The sequence below is a fragment of the Equus przewalskii genome, chromosome 7, assembly GCF_037783145.1.
Source record: "Equus przewalskii isolate Varuska chromosome 7, EquPr2, whole genome shotgun sequence".
Classification (NCBI taxonomy): Eukaryota; Metazoa; Chordata; class Mammalia; order Perissodactyla; family Equidae; genus Equus; species Equus przewalskii.
In genome coordinates, this window is record NC_091837.1 from 56,952,232 (window position 1) to 56,975,764 (window position 23,533).

A 23,533-nucleotide genomic window follows, 5' to 3' on the forward strand; every position below is an offset into this window, starting at 1 on the left:
TCCCAGCCAATTACTGCTTACCTACTTTTCAGTGTCCCTGTGTACTTTGTCTGTTAGTGTTCATCTTGGCCAGATGGGCACACGATGCAGGGTCCCTGAGAGCAACAGCTGTAAAGGGAAAGTGGAAGACAGTTCCTCGTGGTTGCCAGCCTTGCAGATGCTCTTTCTCTTGAAGTGTGGCCTCTGGCATCTGGGATTCTGGCCATCTTCTCCAATCATAGTGTGTGAGGAATACTAAAGGTACTGTGGGAAGCCACACTCAGTAAATCTCCTTGAGCTTTCTTAGAAAGCTGAGGTAAAGGGAAAGCTTCTAGGGATTATACGTGATCTCTGGCAAACAGTAGGCGCTCTACCCTATTCCACTCACCAGGCATTATTGTGCACTCAGTTTGAACAAGGCATTATGCAAGGACCTGTGAGGAGAACAAAGATGAACAAGACATAGTCTATGTCTTAAAGTTGCTTATAATTTAGTGCTGTGGTCCTTAAGCTTTTTTCCCCATATGTCTTTGGGAGAATCTGATGAAAGTTAGGAACTGTTCCCCCTAAAACACACATGACCCTAACCATAATGTTTAGCCCATCATTTTAGAGACCCTCCTCTCCCCTGGAGTAGAGTCAAGGGCTTATCTATAAAATGGAGGGAACAACATGTCCATTAATAACTGTGAGAAATGCGTAGTGTCATAAATGGTCTTAGATGTGAAGCTGTCTGGAGCAACAAAAGTGAGAGAGTAATTCCACCTGAGGGTATCAGAATGGGCTTCCTTGGGGCATACAGGTAGCACCTTGAAAGATAATAGACTGAAGGGTACACCTGATGAAGGGAGCAGGTTGAGTAAAGGCACATACAAGAAAGCCAAGGGCATATCCTGGAATTGTAAGAAGTCCAGTGTGGCTGGAGAGTAGTGGGAGATGAGGCTAGAGATTAGGAGACTGGAGTTCAAACAATGATTTTTATGCTTAGAAGCTTGGGTTTTATTCAATAGGCAATGAAAAATGGCATGACCAGAGCTGAGCCCCGTAATATTTCTTAGGATAGATGGAAAAGGGCAGGAACTGGAGATGAGTGAGGAGGCTTGAGGTAGAAATCTAAGTAGAAGGCAGTAAAAGCCCATATGACGGCACTGGGATGTAGGGACGGGTAAGGGCACACTGAAGGAACCTGTGCACAGTTATCCAGCGAAGGCTAAAATGACTACCCTGGGGGGCAGTAAGACACTAGATCCTCTTGCTTCTGAAGTTATTAAATCCATTCTGAACAAAGTTAAACACTGGCAGTGAAAAATTAGTTATTGTTCAGATCTTTCTTTTCATTTACCTTCTCTTATTATTTTTATATTCCTTGGTACAACACTTTGAAAAATAATAGGCTTAATAAATGCTTGTTCAATTGAATTTAGTTAAATTTAATTTACAGTATGACAGCTATTGAGCCAGCAATTATTATACCTCATTTTAAATAATGATGCTGGTCTACATACACAATTTAAGGAACACTGAATACTTTTTCTTCATAGGCAATGGATGTACGGCCAGGGCCTTTGAGGACTGGCGTGATGTGCAATTTGATTTTACACCAAAAATATGTTGTAGACCTTTTTCTGAAGCTGTATTACACAATCCACCTTAACCAGGAAATTGAGTGAAATTAAAGTATTATCTGTGTAAGATGTGATGCTTCTCTCCGAGGACCTTTGGCAAAGAGAACTATCTTGGTGGCGAAGGAATACTTTGGGAGCAAGGAAGATGTTGAGTTTGGAAGCATAAAATAATTTGGTGGCGACTCAGATGTTTAGATTCATATGTTATAAAGGTGTAGCTAATGGAAACCAAATCTGAAAATTACACTTCTATTAACATTTTCTTTCCAAACTCAGCATTAGGTTAACGTGAGTGATAGCTGATATCTTCAATGGAATCACATCAAAAGACGTTTGTTGACCCTAGCAAAGCATACCACTTAACTGAGTTCTTCCTCCCTAATAGCTTTTTAAACACTGTTTAGTTATGATCAAAGGCCTGAATAAGGGTGTAAAAATATATATATTATTTATTTGAGAAAATCTTAACAACTGGCTAATTTGCACGTGGCTTTCTTGACCACACTGTTCCTGGGGTTCTCGCGATACCTTTTAAATAAATTCCTCTGAATCAAATGAGCATCAACTTCCTATTCTTCCTGTCTCGTCTAACTCCATCCTGTAAGTGGTGCTCCCTACTAGTGGTTCTCTAACTTCATCCTTTAAAATCACCAAAGGAGCTGCTTAAATCCGGGGATGCCCTGGCCACACCCCAGACCTGTGGAGTCAGAGGCCGCCGTTTGAGACCCACTCACTGCTCTGAGGATCACCTCTGGATTGGTTGGCTGTAGAGGGGGATCTGAATTAGCTCACATGGTAGTTTGAAAATGAAACCAAGCATTAAACTTTACAGGATGTAACTTCCCAATCTATTTGCTTACTGAAAAATTAGGCAAGTGTTATGTAATGGGCAATAGAAAAGGTTACTTAGGTACAGACCCTGCTTTCCAGTAAGCTCCAGCACAAAATCCTCTGGCCCAGTCAGGTCAGTACAAGATCTGGTCGCACCGTCTTCGTTCCTAGCTCTGTGCGGTTGATCGTCCATCCTCCTCTTCCCGGAGTATCCTCCCTTCCTCATCTCCATGTATTCAGATCCTGCGGTGATTCGGGGACCAACTTGAGCCCTACCCACTCTTTTTCTAGACCTTTCCAAAGTTTCTAGCCCACAATAGCATCCCTGTATTTTGAGCTCCAGTAGCTGTTTTATTTAAATCTGCACTGTGGATGTGGGCTTTTGATGACATGGTGTCTCGTCCCGATCTTCACTTAAGCCAGCTGAGTGTGCCTGTCCCTAGGGGAATTCCAACCTCTTTTATGGTCAGGCTCTCATATTTGTTAAGTTACCTATAATGTCAAGCATGATGTATTGTAGAAACTTTAAAATTACTGTTTGGATTTAGTTTCTTTTGAAAATATTATGGAATCTCATTTCTTGCTTCCTCTCCCAACTTTCTCCATATGTTAATGCCTTACGTGCAATAGATGTATGGTAAGTAGTGATACATTGAAATATTCTTATTTTCTCATGAGTTTTCAAGTATTTGAATTTTCTCTGAATTTTCAAGTATTTGATCTGAAAGTGAACTAAGATAGTCATCACTGTGATACAACCTCTCATGGATACATAGCGTCACATATGTTAAGAGGAAAACAAATCTGAAATTATAAAAGAAAGGTTGTATTAAGGGACAAATATCTTTATAACTAACAGAGTGGAGGAGAGAACTGAAAGAATTTGAAAGGGGAAGTTTTATAATTCTATCTGAACATGAAAGTAAATTTTAATGCCTGTTTTCTCTCAAAAATAAGAATAATACCTAAAACGTGTGTAGTGCTTTACAGTTTACTGTTTTCCATGTAATTTTCATGCTTCTCAGAACACCTGTAAGATAAGAAAGGTAGATATTATTGTTCCCATTATACAAATGAGGAAACACTTGAATCCAAGTCTACTTTCTCTACCCATTTTTTTCTCTGTAAGAGAAAATAGATTACTACTGCACACTTTCTGCACTTGTTTGCCATGTGTGTCTATTCCCCACCATCTCTAAGTTTTGTGTGGTCAGGGACCTGCCTATCTTGTTCATGCTAATTCTAGAACCCAGATAGTGCTGCCACATAAGAAGGGCTGAATGAATACTTACTGTATGAATGAAGATTTTAGTCTCTGGAGTGGAAGGTAAAGAAAGAAGGCTGGTTAGTGGCTTGAGGCAGTTTGAAGAGGAACCCAGAGTCGTTCCTGACATTCACAAGGGGATGCGTTTCTCTCCCCGCGTCCTCACATCCCACCCATGTGGCAGCCTGACCCACTTATGAAGCTCCTTAAAAGCATTTTTACTTAATGTCTACTTGGCATTTAGAATACAGTCACGTGGCACTTAACGACAGGGCACATTCTGAGAAGTGCATTGTTAGGCAATTTCGTCGTTGTGCGAACATCATAGAGTGTACTTACGCAAACCTAGACGGTAATAGCCTACTACACACCTAGGCTATATGATACTGATCCTGTGGGACCACCATTGTATATGCAGTCCGCCATTGACTGAAATGTCGTTATGTGGCGCATGACTGTACTGAATGAAACTTTCCATTTGAGAGCTGTCACAGGAAAAGGACAAGCTTATATGTGTGCTCATCTTTTAGTGCTAAAGACATCAGAACTTTATTGGATGACTAAAAGAACGAATCCCCATGGTTAACTTTTCTACAAGCCTACAAACATATTTTAAGAATCTGCTATATGAATGAAAATAATTTGGCACTTCAAACCTGCGGTATAAACTAGTCAGACATACCACCTGAACTTGCTTCTCATACTCTGAAGGGTGTGGTTGTAGCAGAAAATTCACGCTGGGAATTTTCCTGCAGGTCAGGAAAGTTTGGTCTAGGGAGGGGAGAATTGGGAGTTTTCAGGAGAAACACCTGTCTCCTTGCAGTGAGATTTGGTGAGTAAGTCAACAAGAGAACTCTCCCTGCTTTGATCTGTACATCTCAGAGATGGGAAAATGGACACAACAAAGCCCCAGACAACAGTCACCATCACATCAAGCAGTGGTAGCAAGGGTGGGATTGGGGTTGAGAGAACGTATCTACATGCTAGAAGATTTATATGTGTGTGTGTGTGTATATATATATATATTCCCAGTGGCATGTCGACAGATTATGTTCAATTCCCAGCCTAACTGCAATTTCCCTTTCTCCTAATTAAGGAAGAACATCATAACGCAACGAGTGATCTTCTTATAGATGTAAATCTTGAACCCCTCTAAAACGATGTATATTTATACATAATTATACAAATCATTTTTAAACTGCATCAATTAATTGATAGTCACCAGCTTCTTGCAACACATCTCACAACCAGTTAGAAGATAGTAGGCTGTCTTGATGCCAAAGGACTGAGAACTGCGGACTTCGAGCAGTGTTTCTCGTACTTTAATGTGAATACGAACTGCCTGGGGACGGTGTGCATTCAAAAATGCAGATTCCTATTCTTTAGGCCTGGAGCGGAGGCCTGAGATTCTGCATTTCTAACAAGCCTAGTGCCTTGTGACTCCAAGTATGGTCCTGGACCAGCAGCAGTGGCATCACCAGGGAGCTATTTTAAGCATGTAGGTGATTCCAATGTGCAGCCACTGTTGAGAACTGCTACTCCAAAATGACTGAGTGAAGTCACCATAAGATGATTGTTTCTTGACCTTCCCCAGCTACAAGCCCTTTGAGAGCCTTCCAGAAGTTTGTAGAATAAGTCATTATCAGAATCACCTGGAGAGCTTTGTCAACCCCTTTCCCACGCTCCTCACTTTTGGAACCAGTATGTGGTAGAACCTGGGCTTGAGAATTTTGAGGAGATCTCCAAGTGTTTTAGGAAAAGGACACTTAGATCCACTGACCTGTTCCAGTCTCTGGCCCTGGACTAAATCATGAACTAGACTAATTCCTATCCTTTCTATACCCTCTCTCCCATATTTTACCCTATTTATATGATTCTTTTACTTCTATTAAAGTTTATATCAGTCATTTCTATGTAGATATAAATGAGTTTGACATTTTTGTACTTTTCCCAGGGATACTTGGATAATTTGTCATCACTGTGAAGTAAAGAGTCCATCTCCTATTAAAATAGTGTCAGACATCAGCAAACAGATAAGAAACATCACTTGAGGTCGGCAGACTTCTCTACCCACATGCCAACACTTCCTCCCACTCCCACACCCCCGCCCCTGCCCCAGCCCTTTTCTACTGGAGATTGCCTCGATTTAAGGCAAACTATTGAAGCTTTGTCTACTTCCATTTATTTCTAAAGACAAACTGTGAGATATTAATGATTAATGTCTGAAATTAACGCTAATATTATTTTTAAGATTCTATGAAGCACTAAATACTACTTTTAAGAATATATTTTGTTTATTCTTGATATGGCTGTTGACAAAATAATTGTATTATGCAAGCTGTTGCCTTATCTAGTACACTGGTATAAAATGTATGCAGTTACATGGATGTAACTTCCCGTCACCTGTGCCTAATAGCAGGTAGTCCATGATGGACAGTTAAAGCTGGATGGATAGTTAGTAAAGTGTGCACAGTGCCATCTAGTGGTGGCCAGTCACCATTGCACAACCTAAATGCCCTCATTTTCTAAAATGATTTGATAACAACAGTAAGTGACAAATTTATACAACTGTCAGACTTTTAAAACAAGCCTCTTAATAACTTCCTAATGACTCTCAACCTAGCACATTTCTTAGTGTTGCTATTTAATTAAGCAAAAGGCTTGTGAGACATCTTTTCCAACAATAATGAAAAGGGATTGAATGCTTATTATGCACTAAGCACTGTGTGAGATACTTTATATGAATCATCTCATTTGATCCCCACAATAACCCCGTAATGGAGGAAGTATTACTGTCCCCACTTTGCAGATGAGGAAACTGAAGCTTAAGGACGTTAAGTGACTTGCTCAAGGTTGTGTGGATAGGCAGTAGGGCAAGCCAGGAGCCTGCACTGTTCTGCACTGTGCTCTGTGCCTCCCAAAGTAGTTACCAGTGAAAGAAAGTTTCCAAGAAATCTTTATGAAGAGGGCCTTCCTCACCAGGTCTCAAATGATCAAAAACGGTAAAATCAATTCAATTCCAACAATTCAGAATTCATGACAACTAAACAGAAGAAATATCTGCTTTTGTGGCTGCGATGTGGTTTCTGCTTCTTTTGTTATCACCCGCATGTAATATATATTCAAAATTATATGTTAGTTTATTGAATTTGGCGGACTGGGCTAAAACTTAGGTTTGGACTCATAGATGCTGTAAATTAATAATAGCACAGCCTGACTGCAGATCAGAGAGTGTTCACTTCTTAAGACTAAGAGCTGGCATTTGTTCAGCACCCATGATATGCCAAGTCCTGTGGTGAGCACTTGTATATACATTTTCTCTCTTATCCTCAATACAACTCCCTCTGGGTGGTATTAGTTTCCTCATTTCTAAAAAGGGCATAATAAAATTGATAAGGTGAAATAACTTACCCACAGTTTTACACTTATTAGTGGAGCCGGGAGTGAAACCTCAATCTTTGCGATTGCAAAATCTGTATCCTTTCCACTCTGCTACTCCTGGAAAATAAGTATGTATAATGTGAGTGATTACAGTTTTCTTGTGTACTTACTGCTACCCCCTCCTGCAAAAATACCACCGTCCCTTACTTGGACTACAGCAATAGACTTCAGCTACTTCCATATGCATGTCTGTCCATCTCCGTTCCTTTCTTCCTTTACAGTCAGAAATGATATTTTTAAGCTACATTTCTGATCATGTCTCTCTCTTATTTAAAAGCCATGTCTTCGTACTCTTAACATAAAGACCGTAATCCTTATCCTAGATACCGTGTTCCTCCAGCCTTACCTTGTTCCTCTGGCCCCTTCACAACCATATCATAATCGCATTTTGTACCTAGCACCCAGTCTGTCAGAGTGGGTCATCATTTCTGATTATCTGTTGGTGTGATGGGGAGTCATGTCTATATACTCTCTGAGCAGGAACCACATCTGTATTGTTTTCTCTGAGTCCCCAGGCCCAACTACAGTGCCTTGCCCATAATTATGAAAACTAGTTTTATTTATTTATAGCTATCTATTCTCACAGCCAGAATGACTATTTTATTTTTCCTTATATAGAGACCTTAAATATGTGGAAACACAAATAGGGAGCATATTTCTTTTTAATAACTTTCACATGATTTTGGGATATTTTATTTGTCAATGTAATAGGCTATTATTATTTTCTACATTACATGCCCTATTCCAATAATTTTTTCTTTTTTTTTTTTTTTGAGGAAGATTAGCCCTGAGCTAACTACTGCCACTCCTCCTCTTTTTGCTGAGGAAGACTGGCCCTGAGCTAACATCCATGCCCATCTTCCTCTCCAATAATTTTTACAGGCAACATTCCATTGACTCTTCATGGTAACATCTGGGGGTAGGTGCTATTATGAGCCCCACTTTTCTAAGATGAAAACTCAGAGGAGTCTAGTAACTTGATGGATGGCATACCTAGGATTCAAACCAAGGCTTGTGTGATTTTTCATGGCTATGCCTCATTGCCTCTTTAGCAATGGAAGGCATCCTCAGAAGACTCTGTTCCATTTAGTCAACAGATACTCATTAAGCTCCTATAATGTGTGAGGCTAGGGGTGTGAACATTTATCATGACAGAGACTCTTCCTGTGGCATGTACAATGCAGAGGGGAAACAACAACCAGCTGGTCTGCAAGAGAGTTCACTAAATGCTGTGATGTGGAAGAACAGGGTTCCAAGGTGCACGCAGGAGAGATACAAAACCTAGAGGCAGGAGCTCCAGAAAGACATCCTTGAAGAAGTGGTGTTGACGCTAAGGTATGAGCGGTGAGAAACAGATAAGAAGGTATGAGGGTGAGAAACAGATAAGAAGTAAATGGCGCCAGATCAAAAATAACTTTGCAAGCCATGTTGAGGAGTTTGGATTTCAAATTAATGGCAAGTTATTAAAGGACTTTAAGCAGCATACACATGAGATGTCAGACTTGTAGTTCAGAAATATCACTCTGGCTACAGTGTATAGAAAGAATTGAAGTGGAGAAAGAATACAGACAAAGGAACTGGCTCAGTCAACCAGTAAGAGGTAATTGTGACAGCGTTGGATGATGGAATTGGGTGATGGGAATAAGGGTCCATGGAAATGGAGGCATTAAAGTGATATTTAGGAGATAGAGTCCATAGAACTTGGTCACTGATAGCATGTGAGAGGCAAGGACCTAGGAATGAAATCCAGATTCTGGCTGGAGTAGGAGCTGGAGGAGGGATGGAGGGTGATACCATTTACCAGGGAGGGGAACCCCAGAGAAAGTGGGTTTGGCAGAGAAGAGATGAGTGTAGAGGCTGGACCAGTAGAGGCTGAATTGCCTGAGGGACCTCCCTGTGGGTATGTTGGCCACTCCCATGCACCTGTATGATTCTGTCTCTGGGCATCCTGAGAGCCTCTCTGTGCCCTACAAAGGCTCACCAGGAGAGACCAAGGCATCCAGATTATCTCCCTCCACAAGCAACCATTTTTTTTCTCAGCTTGCGGCTGTCTCCCTCCTATGCTCAAGTTCGCAGTCCATGCTCCTCTCCTCCAATGACTGTTTCACATGATTCATAGGCAGGAACCAGATGAAAATGGGTCAGGAAGCCTACCTCTCATGATTACCTGGGCACAGATACCAGTCAGGATGACAGGCCAGATCTCATCATCACTGCTCTCTTTGCATCCTGTACCCAGACATATCCCCAAGGACTTTAGCCAGAGGATCTGTAGATTAAGTATATAGCAAATACGTATAGGAGACCCAGCTATTTCCCTCAAAAAGTTAAATAAATAAATTCAACTTATAGATGCCACCTCCCTGGGAGTGCCTTGGTTGCTAAATTGAAAAATTGGATAAATAACATTAAGAAATACGAATAATTTTCTTGTTGTGTGATATACCAAGAAGGTTGCAAACTTGAAATCACATAAATCTGAGTTTATCCAAATCTAATAAATATTTATTTCAGTTGGAAAGTGATTTGTATTCCTCTGCCCGCAACCAGAGATATGCTGAAAAGTTGTCCTTTTGACATGACTCCTAGTATTCGTTTGTTCAAGTATAAAGTGTTGTCTCTGGGTACCAGGCATTACCACTTTTGACTTCATACATTGTCCCATTTAAGGAACACCATCCCGCTTTCTAGTTGAGGAAAGTGAGGCTCGAATCTTCAAGGCTAAGAGGAGCTGCACTTGTAGAAGAAGAAGAGCCAGATTTGGACCCAGGTCTCTGGACTCCAAGGCCAGGAGCTCAATTGTGTTGGTTTTGTTCTTTAAATATAGTGTTAGAAGTGAGCAAAGAGGCAGGAGACTAAAACTTGGGAGTTGTTGATTGAAAAACATATGTGGAGTGCAGATTTCATAGGAACTAAAATGTAAGTGTATATTTCATTGAGAAAGACAACGTTTATTTTTAAACAAAAAGGTAATGAAAAGTGAACCGTAAACTTCGTGAAGATATAAAAAAATTAGAACTCTCATACACCACTGATGGGAATGTAAAATAGTACAACTACTTTGAAAAACGTTTTGGAAGTTTCATAATTAAACACCCATACCATACACCTACCAAATAAACAAGCAACCTAGCTACTTTGTTTCTAAGTATTTACCCAGAGAAATGGAAGCGTATGTCTATACAAAGATTTGTACGTGATTGTTCATAGCAACTTTATTCAGGATAACCAAAAAGTGAAACAATCCAAATGTCTACCAGAGGTAAGTTGATGACCAAATTGTGGTATATCCATATCATAGAATACTATTCAGCAATGAAAAGGAAAAGCTATTACACATGCAACAACATGGACGATTCTCAAAATAGTTACACTAAGTAAAAGAATCCAGACCAAAGAAAGAGCACCTATGTATGATTCCAGCTGTATAGAATTCTAGAAAATCATGATGGGAGGCAGATCTGTGGTTGCCTGGGATGGGGAGTGGGATGGATTAAAAGGAGCATGAGGAGACTTTTCCGGGTGATGGACGTGTTCGTTGTCTTGATTATGGTGGTGGTGGTTTCTGGGATGTCAAAACAAGACCTCAGGGTGAACAGAAAAGAAATAGAAATGGATTTCTTGACTATCCTAGTGAAAATAACCATGCCTTAAGTTACATGAGCTAGTAAACAGTGTATCCAGGAAACTGTTTGTTCTTGACTAGGTTAGTTAAGTGATCTGTGACTTAGTCCTACTGCTCATTGCGTAGATAACTTTTCCTTTTTCCCCTGCCTGTCTTCCTGCCTATTTAATGTTCCCTTTTTTCTTATTTCAAACCTTCTACTACTAAAAATATGTAAATAAATGCAAATATTTTAAATATCAAATGCACTTTTGATATCCTTTCAAACAGTAGAATTTAAGTGTTGTTTTTCTCTACGTTTTTTTTGAAGGGTCAGTGTGTGCAATGGGATAGTGCTTTAAAGCCAGATAGACTTGTTAATCTCAATCACAAGTACTATATACTTCGACGTTGCTAAGAAACTAGATCTTAAATGTTCTCATCTCAAAAAAGAAATGATAATTATGGGACATGGTGTGTTAGCTAATATTATGGCGGTAATCATACTGCAATATAGAAATGTATCAAATCAACACGTTGTTCACCGTAACCTTATGCAATGTTATATGTCAATTATATCTCAATATGAAAATAAAAACAGATAGACTTGAATTTGAATGCTGATTTTGCCATTGACTGACCTTGGACCTTTGCATTTGTCAGTTTCCTCACATGTAATATGGGAATAATAGCTATATTTCAAGGGCATTATGAAGATTAGAAATAACGGTCTACTGTGGTGTTCAGTAAATCATTTGCTTGCCATTATACATCGTACATCAAGTCTTTGAGATCATGCTCTATATACGTTTACTTATGTCAATCTCTACAACAGTCACATACCCAAGCCTGCGAGGCACCTGGACAAAACAGGACAGATGGTACATGAAAATAATGAATTCACCTCTCCATGCACTTTAGGCTGATGTGTTCACTCTGCTTTAATTGTATGTAGTGCACCTGGTGGACATTTGGAACGTCATAGAAGCATTGCGGGAAAATGCTCTGAACAACCTGGACCCAAACATAGAACTCAATGTGGCCCGCTTGGAGGCTGTGCTCTCCACCATATTTTACCAGCTCAACAAACGGATGCCAACCACTCACCAAATCCAGGTGGAGCAGTCCATCAGCCTCCTGCTTAACTTCCTGCTGGCAGCCTTTGATCCGTAAGCTTCCCCTGAATGTCTGTTACTCTCTGTATGTTCAGTCTCCCCTTCCTCTTGTCCTTTTTAGTCTTTATTCCAAATAATTTTCTAGGGGAACCAACTACCTTTTTTTCCTTGATCAGATACTTATTCAACAATGTCTCTATGTGTTTAACATAAATTTTAAATGCTATACAGAAGACTAGAGAGTAAAATAACACCATAGGAAATTGAGGACAACTGTATTTTATGTGCTGACCTTTATTTAACTCATCCCACGCTTCCTAGAAGTGAAGGACACTTGAAACTGTTACGTGATGGCATGCCTTTGGAGCAATTTAATGAAGCATGAAGTGGAAGGATGTTTTTAGCTCTCTTCTTTGCAAATTGTCTAAGACAGTGTTTCTGAGGTGTCATAACAAGACCCTAGAGCAAACAGGAAGAAACTGAAAGGAGTTTCTTGACCAGCCTAGTGAAAGTAGCCATGACTTGCGTTGAATGGGCTGGTCAGTAACGTACTATGTCAAACAATGTGATGCTGTCCACACACCGAAATCGAAAATCAGCCTCACTATCTTAGAATTTTCCCTTGTAGAATCAGAGAGTTTCAGAGCCGGCTGAGATCTTAAAGACTGTTCTTCTAAATCTCTCATTTTACAGATGAAGGATCTGACGCACAAAGAGATTGTCACTGTCCAGTGTCTCTCAGTGTGTTAGTGGCAGAATGGTGACTTAGGTATTCAGCTTAGATTTCTTTCCCAAGGCATATGTGGCAGCCCTGCGAAATGTAAAAGCTCCCTGAATTACATTATCAGCCTAAATTTCAAAATGGCTTTTGCTGATAGCTCTTAGTCTAGATATAGTATCAACACCTCCACTTTCACTACTGGTATTGAATATTAAAAGGGAAAATTGCTAACTTGACCTTTCAGCAATCACATTTTAAGACTCTCAGAAGATTTTGCTTAGTCTCTTTGTCTGCCAATGCTTGGGAGTGGCTCAACCTGACACTGGAGATGTTCCAGCCAGGTGGATGTTATTATGCCACTCACTTACAAAAGTCACCAGCTGTCACTTTGCAACCTAGAGTGGTAACAGAATTGGTCATGCTCAGTTTGACCAGTGTACATTATTGTCTCCATGATGCTTATATACTGAGAAATTCTCAAGCAGAAATAAACAATTTTAAAACAAGAAGTCCAGAGTGATAGAGCCTGCTTAGTCTGTACAGACTTCAGAACTGATGTACTGTTTTGGAGTAATCACTATGGTAACTGAGTGGCAGGCAGGTAGAGAAGGCTGTGGTTCCACATGACAGGTGGCAGAATGGAACCAGGCTGTAGAATTTCCATAACAGAATTTCCATCCTTTTCCCTTAACAAGAACATGACATCTTTCAGACTTGCTACTAAAATCTTCAGGGAACTTATTTGTTATAAATGTAACAGTGGAAAATGTAAAAAGAGAAATATAATTTCCTGCTAAATCTTGGAGTGTTGCTAGAGGATTCATAAGGAAGCAAAGCTAAAACATAATTTGGACCCACTCTAGACAGAAACAGGGCCAGATTAATGATAAGGAAGTGGGGGGGGGAGTAAATATATGGGACTTAAACTGATAGAGTTAGATTTTTCACTTTTGTTTAGAAATATTGGGAAGATCATTTCAAAAAATAGAGCTGTAAATGTTCTCTAAATAGCTATGATAGTGTAGCTGAATCATTTCAAGACTGATGAATGGTGAGCTTAAGGACTACCCCAAGGTAAAGAGAAGTTCACACCGATGTTCAGAAGTGTTTGGTTAGTACTCTTCTTACAGAGAGGAAGGCCCCTGATGCATACTTTCAGTAATCTCATAGTGATTTATAAACACATCCACGTAGAGAAACTTCATTGTAGAGATTCATAGATCTCCATAGAGATCCCAGTCTGCAGGCACTTCTGCCTTCTCTCCTTTGTCACGGAAAGTGAGGATCGGCAGTTGTACTGATGCTCAAATGTCCAACTGATGAGTTTGGAAATTTTAGACAATGTCAGATGTAAGCCATCAGGAAGTACCACTACCTGGAAATATAACTTAGAAGTGAATATAAAAAGAGAACTAAGAATAAAATGAATGTTCAATTCTATGTCTAATAATAGTAAACTCCTGTTTATTCAGATGAGATCCAGTATGGAAATCTGATGTCACTTCTTATCACCTATCCTGTGTGTTTTCAAGGGAGCCTTCTGTATCTTGTTAGACATGAATGAGCCTGATACTAATAGATCAAGATGTGTTGTTGCTATTATAGAATCACTAAAACATTTAGGAGATTTTTCCACATTCTGTATTTTAAATGGACATATTTAAAAAAAAAAAGAAAAGAAAATATCCAAAATAAAAGTTAGAGATGCCTTCAGAACCTGGACTCTAAAGAGGTAATGCAGAAAAGAAGGAAAGACAGTATAGCAATTTAAACTCATGAAGAATAAGAACTTGTGTTTAAAGAAATGTGGTCATTATTTTGGTGGTGCCTTAAAATTCACCAGACCCAGCCAGTTGGACTCTGCCAAGAAAATAGTAACCTGAAATGAGGATCAAGGCCCACTTCACATGGACGTGCCCCCAGGAGCCAGACTCACCTTCCCACAACCATAGTTCCCCAAGAATAGCGCTCTCCTGTTCCTCCCCTCCCCCAGACCACCTGGATCTCGGTTCTCATAAAGGCATGCTTACTGCAGACCATAAACTGCTGGTTTCAAGGTTTCTCTGTTCTTTGGCCAAGTCAGCCTCTTAGAAGATGCAATACATAGGTACATACGTAGCATGATTTGTAGATGTTAGCAGCTAGCATTTGCCCCCAGTGGCCTATGCCCAGGCTTGTTCTGTCCCTGGATAGGCATTCCCTTAAGTCTAGATTTTTGTTCTTCATGACTTTCCTTCTAAAAATGGCTATATCCCTGGGCGGGGTGACCCAGTGAGCCATTACCAACCAACTTATAAGCAGACCCTTTCCATACCCAGAAGTGACCTTCTCTAGGGTCTCTAGGGAAATGGATGGGTGTACCAGAGAAGGATGGGCAAGGAGATGTCAGAAGAAGCAGGGGCTGACGGGGAAGAAGAGTATTAGGAAACAGCCAGAGTCTTGAGCCCATCTCTTCCTCTTGTCTCTTTCCTTCTGTGCATCCCAGGAACTGGCCTGCCGCCTTCCACCTGAGGCTCTCTCCTTCAGAATCCACTACAAATTGGCAGCAACTCTTCCTCTCACCTCTTGTCCATATCTGAGCAGGGGGGAAAATATATCTTTGAAGTGTTCTAAGGACTTTTACTGTTATTATTTTTTAGGAAATTGCAAGTAGAAAAAAAAGACAACATGGCAGAAAGTTACAAGATGAAAATAATTCTTTTTAAATATCTTTGTTGAGGTATAATTGTTATGTTGAAAGTAATTCTTAAAAGTCTATGATGTGTGGCCTTTTGGAGAGGTAAGGTCACAAAGTCTGGTGCACTGGAAGCCCTTCCCTTCTCCTGGCTGGGTGGGTCGCCCTTCTCCAGGTCCTACTGCTCCTTGCACATGAGTCTGCTACTCTCTTAGAGAGTCTGAGCCTGTCCTACTGCTTGTCTGACTGCCTCCTACAAGCTGCTTTAGAGTGGGACCACGTCTTATTCTTTGTGTGCACAGCACCTGAGACAACACTCATTACATAATGAATCAGTGAGTGAATGAATGAATGAAAATCAAAGGTTGACTTTTCTTTGCTCTTGTCCCACTAATTTCATTCTTTTTCTGAGATTAAGTCCTCTTTATTCTGCAATATATTATCAAGACTAGCGAGTCCAAGTTTGCCCTGCCGCCTAGATTCATACCCTCTAGTTTTACTTTTGCTCCACAGAGAAGAAAACCAGATGCTCATGGTCACTAGCGTGGTAATCCTATTTTCACAAAAGACTTCATATACTTCTCTTACTCTCTTCCTACTTCCCTGGAAAGCACTAACAACAGCTTTAGTCTGTTGATTTAATCTCATTTCAATTCAGTAGAATCTTCCTTCTTTGGACAGCTCCTCATAAAGTAGATTATGTGACGGTGGCCTTGTTTTTAGCAAATATTGTTTTCACATACACTCAGCCAGTCAAACCTCATAGTCGGACAATAATAAACATTACAAGAAATAGCAATTTTCCTATTTTCAGTGGTCAAGCTATATTCTTAATGCCAATTCTCTAATGATAATATTATAATAATGGTAATTCTGGCTAAGGTGTACTGAGCATTTACTGTAGGCCAACAATCTTACTGATTTGGCACTGCATCATTATAACTTTCCAGGTTGAGAAAGTGATGAAGCTGAGACGTAGAGAGGCTAAGTAATTCACAGGTCATATAGCTTCATACTAGATAAGGTGAGTGGAAAAAAAATCATTTTGTGTCAGGAGTCAGTTTAAGTTCAGTTCTATTCATACTTTCTGTTTCATTTTTTTAAATGAGAATTAATGTACATTTTCTCCCCCAGATTTACCCTGCTTATTACAGGAAATTATTATTATATTCACATTTCTAACCTTTCCAGTTTGTGGCATTTAGACATCATTGACAGAGTGTATGTGAAAGAAATATTTGGTCTTAACAAGTTTTACATTATAAATTTAGAGTCAGTTTTATGACAGCCATCCAGAACTCCAAATCCATCATATAATGCTCTTTCATAGAGCGTACAAAATCCTGGTATTTTCCTCTTTGTTTGACATGTCACACCTTGCTTGCCATTTGAACATCCATTCCCACTGCTGAGTCCCCCGACACTATGAAAGGGACCACAGCGCTATTTCAGATGCGGGGATATGAAGTAATCCTGAAACTCTGCCAAAATCCTCTGCCTTTTGAGTTTTAAACTGATTCTGATGTTTAATGCAAAATGTAATACAAAGTACACAGCCATTTCTCTGTGCACCAACAAAATGTTTTGTTCCCCCTTGAGACTGTGTGGATGTGTGAGAGCGAAAGGAAAAGAGAAAAGTCATACAAAACCAAATGTTCTTCTTTTTGCTTCTCATTGTCTATGTGGCTAAAACTAGATAGTTAACATAGTGTTTACTTGGCGTGGTGATTTTTTTCTTGGCACATCTTAAATTCAAGATGTCCATAGAACATTATCCTCTAGTCACTAAAATTTTGTTCTGGTAGAAGATAGTTTGTTCCAAGATTCCTACATGTTGCTAAGATGGAACCTCTTTCCGAAGTGTTTTCACAATTGTAGTGAATTGAACATCCTTAATGTCACTCATCTATCTGTCAGACCTATCCTTTGCATGGGTGGTAGATGGGATTTGTTGGGGTAAGGGAGACATGTCAACAGTTTTGGCCCCTTCCGTTCTGGGGAAATTCCTGGCAAACTCACTTGGCCCTGTTCTATGAGGAATTCTTTTTTTTTTTTTTTTTTTTGAGGAAGATTAGCCCAGAGCTAACATCTGCTGCTGATCCTCCTCTTTTTGCTGAGGAAGACTGGCCCTGAGCTCACATCCATGCCCATCTTCCTCTACTTTGTATGTGGGATGGCTACCACAGCATGGCATGCCAAACGGTGCCATGTCCGCACCCGGGATCCCAACCGGCGAACCCTGGGGCGCTGAAGCAGAACATGCGCACTTAACCACTGCACCACCAGGCCGGCCCCAATGAGGGATTCTTATCGCAGATGTTTTGCTAACATTTTGGACAGCCCAAAGAGATGCCAGCGCCAAATAAGGGGTTTCTCTCTGTTCACATGTTAACTCCACTGTCCCAAAAGCAAGAATCATTATGTACATGATCAATTCTAAATTCAAGGTATCACATGACTGTACAATCTAATATTAAGGGCCATAAAGTCAATCTTTGTAATTTTACTCAAAAATTTAGCATTTCTCAATGTAAAACTTAAGTGATTAATCAGAAAGTTTCTTTTCACTTGTGCATTCATTAATTTAACTAATATATAGTAAGAGCTTACCAGATGCTAATTGCTATGCTAGGCTGAGGATGAAAGATGAATAAGATGAGGTCCCTGCCCTTTGTAAAAAGGCATTGCATTAAAATTAACTGTTTTTGACTCTTTCTTCCCAATGGACTATGAGCAAATATCCCCAACCTCTGAGGCATTGCCAATAAATACCTATTGAGTGATCCACGTGAACAAAATAATTCCCTGCTAAAGGAACGGGTTATGATAGAGGCATGTTGTGGAAGCCAGAAGAGGAAGTAATTCTCTCAGTTAATTAAGCCACTAAAACGTGTGAGAAAGAGCAGTCTGAGCACTGTGCCTTTGCTTGTAAAAATGCTTACCAAATGTTTTTGTAAAATATGTTGGTAAAAGAAGAGCTTCTGGTTTTAGTACTCTCAAATAGAGAATAATTCGTTCAGTCTGTTCAAAAAAGAATCAGTCAGAATTCAAATCTCACTTTTGAGGACATGAAATTTATCATGGGATTTTGCAGCTTCAAACAGGAAACTCTGTTAGCAATTTGGGGAAAATGTACATTCTGTTCCGAGTTCAGCCCAGCACCCCAGACCTATCAATGTCTATTTGTTGCTTTTCTTTCTTGTCAAAAGCAGGTTTCTTCTCCCACACAACTTTTCCCTGAAAGTACTATCTTCTTAGTTAGAAGCAATCAGCTTGTCTCTTCATAGAAAACTCAGCCCAACATAATACAGTTCCTCACTTTTTATGATGGAGTCAAACTTTGAAGTAATCAGTGTTTTTAAGACAGACACTCTACAAATCTCCATGTATATGTTAGCCAAAGGATGAGTGCTTCCCTGTTTCCATTTTCAATCGGTCACCCCTTAGGAAAATTTTCAGAGTGAGAAACCAAAGTATAAAGGGAAATAAAAGATTTAAAGAAACATTGATTTATGAAGCAATTTCAGTTTGTACCTTTGAAATTTGCTGGTTCTCTTAAATACCCTTTAGGTATTAATGAAATACCAATATAACAATTTAATTGGGTATTTTTTGACATCAAACCAGAACAAGAAAGTAAAATTTGCATAGGCAAAAGCTTCAGGATAATTGGCTTAAAAATGGAATATATTCCATTATGCCAAAAAACAAATAGTGGGGAAAAAAAGAGTAAAACGAGTATTATGCAGGGCCCAGCCTGGTGACATAGCGATTAAGTTCACATGCTCTGCTTCAGCGACCTTGGGTTTGTGGGTTTGGATCCTGGGCACAGACCTACACACCACTCATCAAGCTATGCTGTGGCAGCATCCCACAAACAAAGTAGAGGAAGATTGGCACTGATGTTAGCTCAGGGCCAGTCTTCCTCAGCCAACAAAGAGGAGGATAGGCAGCAGATGTTAGCTCAGGGCTAATCTTCCTCAAAAAAAAAACAAAAAAAGCCAGACAAGAGCTTAGTCTTTTTCTAGTGCTTTTCCTGGTGTTGCCCATTCCAATGCTGTCTGGCCTGCAGCATTAAAGTCAATCTACGTTTGTCATCCTCAGCACACTCTGGCAGATCCACTTCCTGAGCTGTGGCCGACAGCCAGCATTCCGTTTGTGTGGTTTTACTGCTTTACTCCTAGAGGCATTGCCTGTAGAGACTCACTTTGGAACAATATGCCGCTTTCCTGCTCATTTGCACAAGGCTCCTGGGAGCTTCCTGTCATCCATTCTAATGAGCTTGACTTTCCACTTTCTAGACACTTAAGGCATTTCACGGACTGTTCGTGAATCAAACTGCCCTGACTAGGGACGACTCCTCATGAACCCTTACACCTCTCCATGGGTGTACCAACTTCTCCCCACTCCTTGCTTCCTTTGATAATGCCAGTTCTTTTTTCACAAAACAATAGAGCCCCGATCCCAAAGTGACTTTGTTTAAATAATGGCCTTTTGGTATGGAATCTGGTATGGCCTTAGAAAATGTTTCTCTTCTCCCACTTCTCTTCAGCCTGTTATATCTACTGAAAATGTTCTTTGAAAAGATCTATTTGCATTTAAGTGCTTGGATCCCCACTCTCCATTGTGGAGTCAGTCATCTCTACTTACACCTTAACCTCCTTCAAGGTTTCTCCAGTACTGGGACTGAGCAAGAGCTAAACTCACCCAATGTTGGTGTACTTACACCATGAGCTACATTCCTGCATACCCCCTCGAATCCTTCTTCATGACAGGGGTCACATTTGCAATCTGGCACAGTAGCTTGCATGACAATGGATTCCAGTGGCCTAATTTCACCCTTGAGTTCCTGCAAAACTCTCATTGAGCTGCCCTCCAGTTGGTGATTTATCTAGATTTATTGTGTCAATTTGGCAGAATAGCTCTGATACAACCGCTGTTGGAGTTAATAGCATTAATCTTGCATTTCCAGGAACAGTACAGGACTGACCATCTCCCTGTGATCTTCTTCATTAAGAGCTAAGGTTTAAGAATTCGCCTGTGAGCATCATTGCGTCCTTTGGAGAACTCTGTTCCAGCGTCATCTGTGGTCTATCCTCTTTCTTGAGTTAAACTGTTCTCTCTGATTCATTGAAAGAAACTTCTCTTGCCCTTGAAGTCTCACATATAATGCTCCTTAATTTCTTTGCATTTTGAAAACTGCCTTATCACTATGTTATTCCTATTCTTCCATACTTCGTGGAGTTTCCTTTTCTCATTATTTGAACCATGTTTCAGCTTAGGAAAAGAACATAGTTATTTCCTAAAATAAAATTTTTGATACTTCCATTTATCCATGCAATTGGGAATGCAGGGGACATGGAATAAATTTAAATGAGGTGGCTTTTACAAAAATCATTGCATTTTTATTATAACTCCCTGCTCTGAAATTAGTAAACAACTTAATGAGTGGTAATTCAAAATTCTAGGGGCACCTATTATAATGATTAATAGTCCTTCATTAATATAAGAAATGTGTTGTTCACTAAGTCTGTGTGAGACAAAGTACAAGGCACTGGGATTTCAACAAATTCAGAAGACATGGTCTCTTCCCTCAAGGATCCCACCGTGTGGAATCGAGTCATATGCAGACGCATAAATAAATAAATCAAGGTCACTCAGTGTGCTAGATGCCAAATAATAGTAAAAGTGAAGGGAAAAGTGATTGCCTCCACATCCAGGGGGAACGCTGGTCTCAGAGCAGAGCGAATGATGACGTTGAGCTGAGTCTTGATGAATGGATGGGACAGTCCTGGGCAGACTGTGGTGGGAAGGGCAGGGGCATTAAACAGTGGGACTTTGGTGTGGAGTGCAACAGAAATGGTAGCAGATGAGACAGGAGAGGACAGACAAAGTTGAACTATATCCTGTAGGCAAACGGAGGCAAGAGGGTTCTAAATCATGAAATAATAGGGTAAATTTGTGATAGAAGTGTGCAAACCAAGAGATCATTTAAGAAGTTATTACGGTGTCAGAGCAAGAGCTGCTGGAAGCAATGGCAGTCAGAAGGGAACGGGTTTAATATACAGTTAAGAGATATATTTGAGTCCTTCAGCATTTGTTCAGGGTGGTAGTTAATTGAGGAAGAGCAAAAAGTCAAGGGTGACCTCCGTGCCAGGCTTCATTTTTGGGTAACTAGGTGCATGGTGATTCTGACAACCAGAAGAGGGACTGTAGGAGGAAGAGCAGACGAGTTGTGGGGGGTCTGAGTCTTACGGGAGGGCTTTGGAAAGATAGTGAGTTCTACTTTGAACATACTTGGTTTGACATGGGGCATGCAAGTGAAGATTTCCAATAAATAATGACGTATGTCTGGCGCTCAGGCTTAGAAATATAAATGGGAGAGCCACTAGCATAGGGTTCAGTCAGTTTTGCATTCTGGCTAGCTGTTTTTCAGGTACTGTGCTGAGAATGACAGCAACAAAGAGGAGTAATAAATGATCTCTCTCTGGAGTCTAGTAAGGAACAAAGAAACATTGATTGTGTCTTATTCTTCTAATATGTCAGATGTATGAATCTTGCTCATATAAATGACTTATTCTATATACTAAACCCTTGTCAATACAGACTTTACTTACCTTTCAGCCACATTATTATTTTAAATACCTCTTTGATCATTCTTAAGAGTAGCAACTCTCAAAGAAATGAATTACTAATGTGGTACACTTTCTGATCCCAAGGATATAAGAAGAAACAGTTTATTCCAACTGGAAAATCATTTAGCTGAAATATTATATTTCTTACAGTATGCCCTTTATATCACATTTTGCGAAGGACAAGTTAGTTATACTTCCTGAATCAATGAAAACTTGGCAGCTCTGGTGTCATTTAGGTAGAAGGAGAACTATTCAAACAAAACTCCTACTCTGGCCCCTGAAATAGCAACCCCCTTTGAAAAGTAAATGTATCATATAAACACAGTTGGCTTGTGGGTAGGAAATGATGGTTGAAAGAAAGAGTTACCCATAGTTACCCTAACCAAATTCAGGAATTCTCTGACAAAAAAAAAAAGGTAGACTTTTCTGAAGACTTGTTTAAATAAATTATAGAGACTGTGGAATCATCATGCATAAAATTATTTTGTGAAACACACAGTGAAAAGCATGTTCTGTCATTTTAATCCATAGTTAAATATCCCTCTGGCTTCCACTCCATGCTTTCAGCAAATGGCATACACAAGAAATAACTTGAAGATTATGCTATCTCTTGAAAAAAGGAAACATTGACTAGAGAGATTTCCAGAAATGTGTGTCAAATTGTTTTCACAACCTTTTCTGAAATGGATGTGTTCACATAATGCATGCAGCTACAGTGTCCTATGATTTTGACAGAACAGGAAATGTCAAACCTCGCTATTGGAAGTTCTCCAAATGACATCTTTTTGTTTTTCTATTCTTATTAAACAGGGAAGGCCATGGTAAAATTTCAGTATTTGCTGTCAAAATGGCTTTAGCCACGTTGTGTGGAGGGAAGATCATGGACAAATTAAGATGTAAGTTATTCTTGGTGTCTCTCTCTTTGCTTACCCCTCCTGTGTACCACATTTTCCTCTCCTCCATGCCTGCCATGTCCCCTGCCCAGTTGTGACTTTCCTCATTTGATGAGAGTTTGAAATATGATCTTCATTGATCTTTGGATTTTGTCATAGAAATATTTTCATATTAGATAATGTTAATGAAATGCATATTTCCTTCTATTTATGCATTATTATTATTTATAACCTGTTGAGTATCACCAACTAGACTGCTTGTGGTATTAAGGCAAGATATACATTCTTTCAGGTTCGTTGGGCTGCACTGCCTCACAGGCGTAAGTCCATGGTCACAGGGACGTGAAGGCCATGTTGGGCAGCCTTCCTTTTTTAGGTAATCTAAAGCCAAATCTCCTAGAACCTTTCCTCATTCTTCTCAGCCAGTGCTGTGCAACTCCCTGGGAACCCCAAAGCTTCCGAGGTAGACATCGCCAGGGTATAGGCATGGGAACTGCATAGAGACTATTGACTGAGAATTAACTGGATGCCAATAAACATATGATAGCTAAGGTGCATTGAGAAATTATGGGCCTTTTATGTACATCTTGTCACCAAATGGGGCAGAGTTTTTTAACCAACGAAACAGCTAAGATGTTTTTGTTTGTTGTTTGTTTTAGATAAAGAAGCTGAGACTCAGAAAGTCAGAGTAAAGTAAATCACATAGCTAAGATGGTACCAGGATCTGAACTCTGACTTTTTCCCCCTACAC

General features: G+C 39.9%; 1 protein-coding gene across 46 annotated transcripts in view; it reads left to right on the forward strand.

Annotated features, from left to right (window-relative positions):
- DTNA (dystrobrevin alpha) overlaps positions 1 to 23,533 on the forward strand; it is a 359,410-nt gene that overhangs the window by 253,796 nt on the left and 82,081 nt on the right. For all 46 annotated transcript variants that reach the window (XM_070629857.1, XM_070629868.1, XM_070629872.1 and 43 more), the window contains 2 exons: positions 11,700 to 11,913; positions 22,700 to 22,785. In XM_070629857.1, coding sequence (XP_070485958.1) covers positions 11,700 to 11,913; positions 22,700 to 22,785 — 300 coding nt within the window. The remainder of the gene's footprint in view (positions 1 to 11,699; positions 11,914 to 22,699; positions 22,786 to 23,533) is intronic.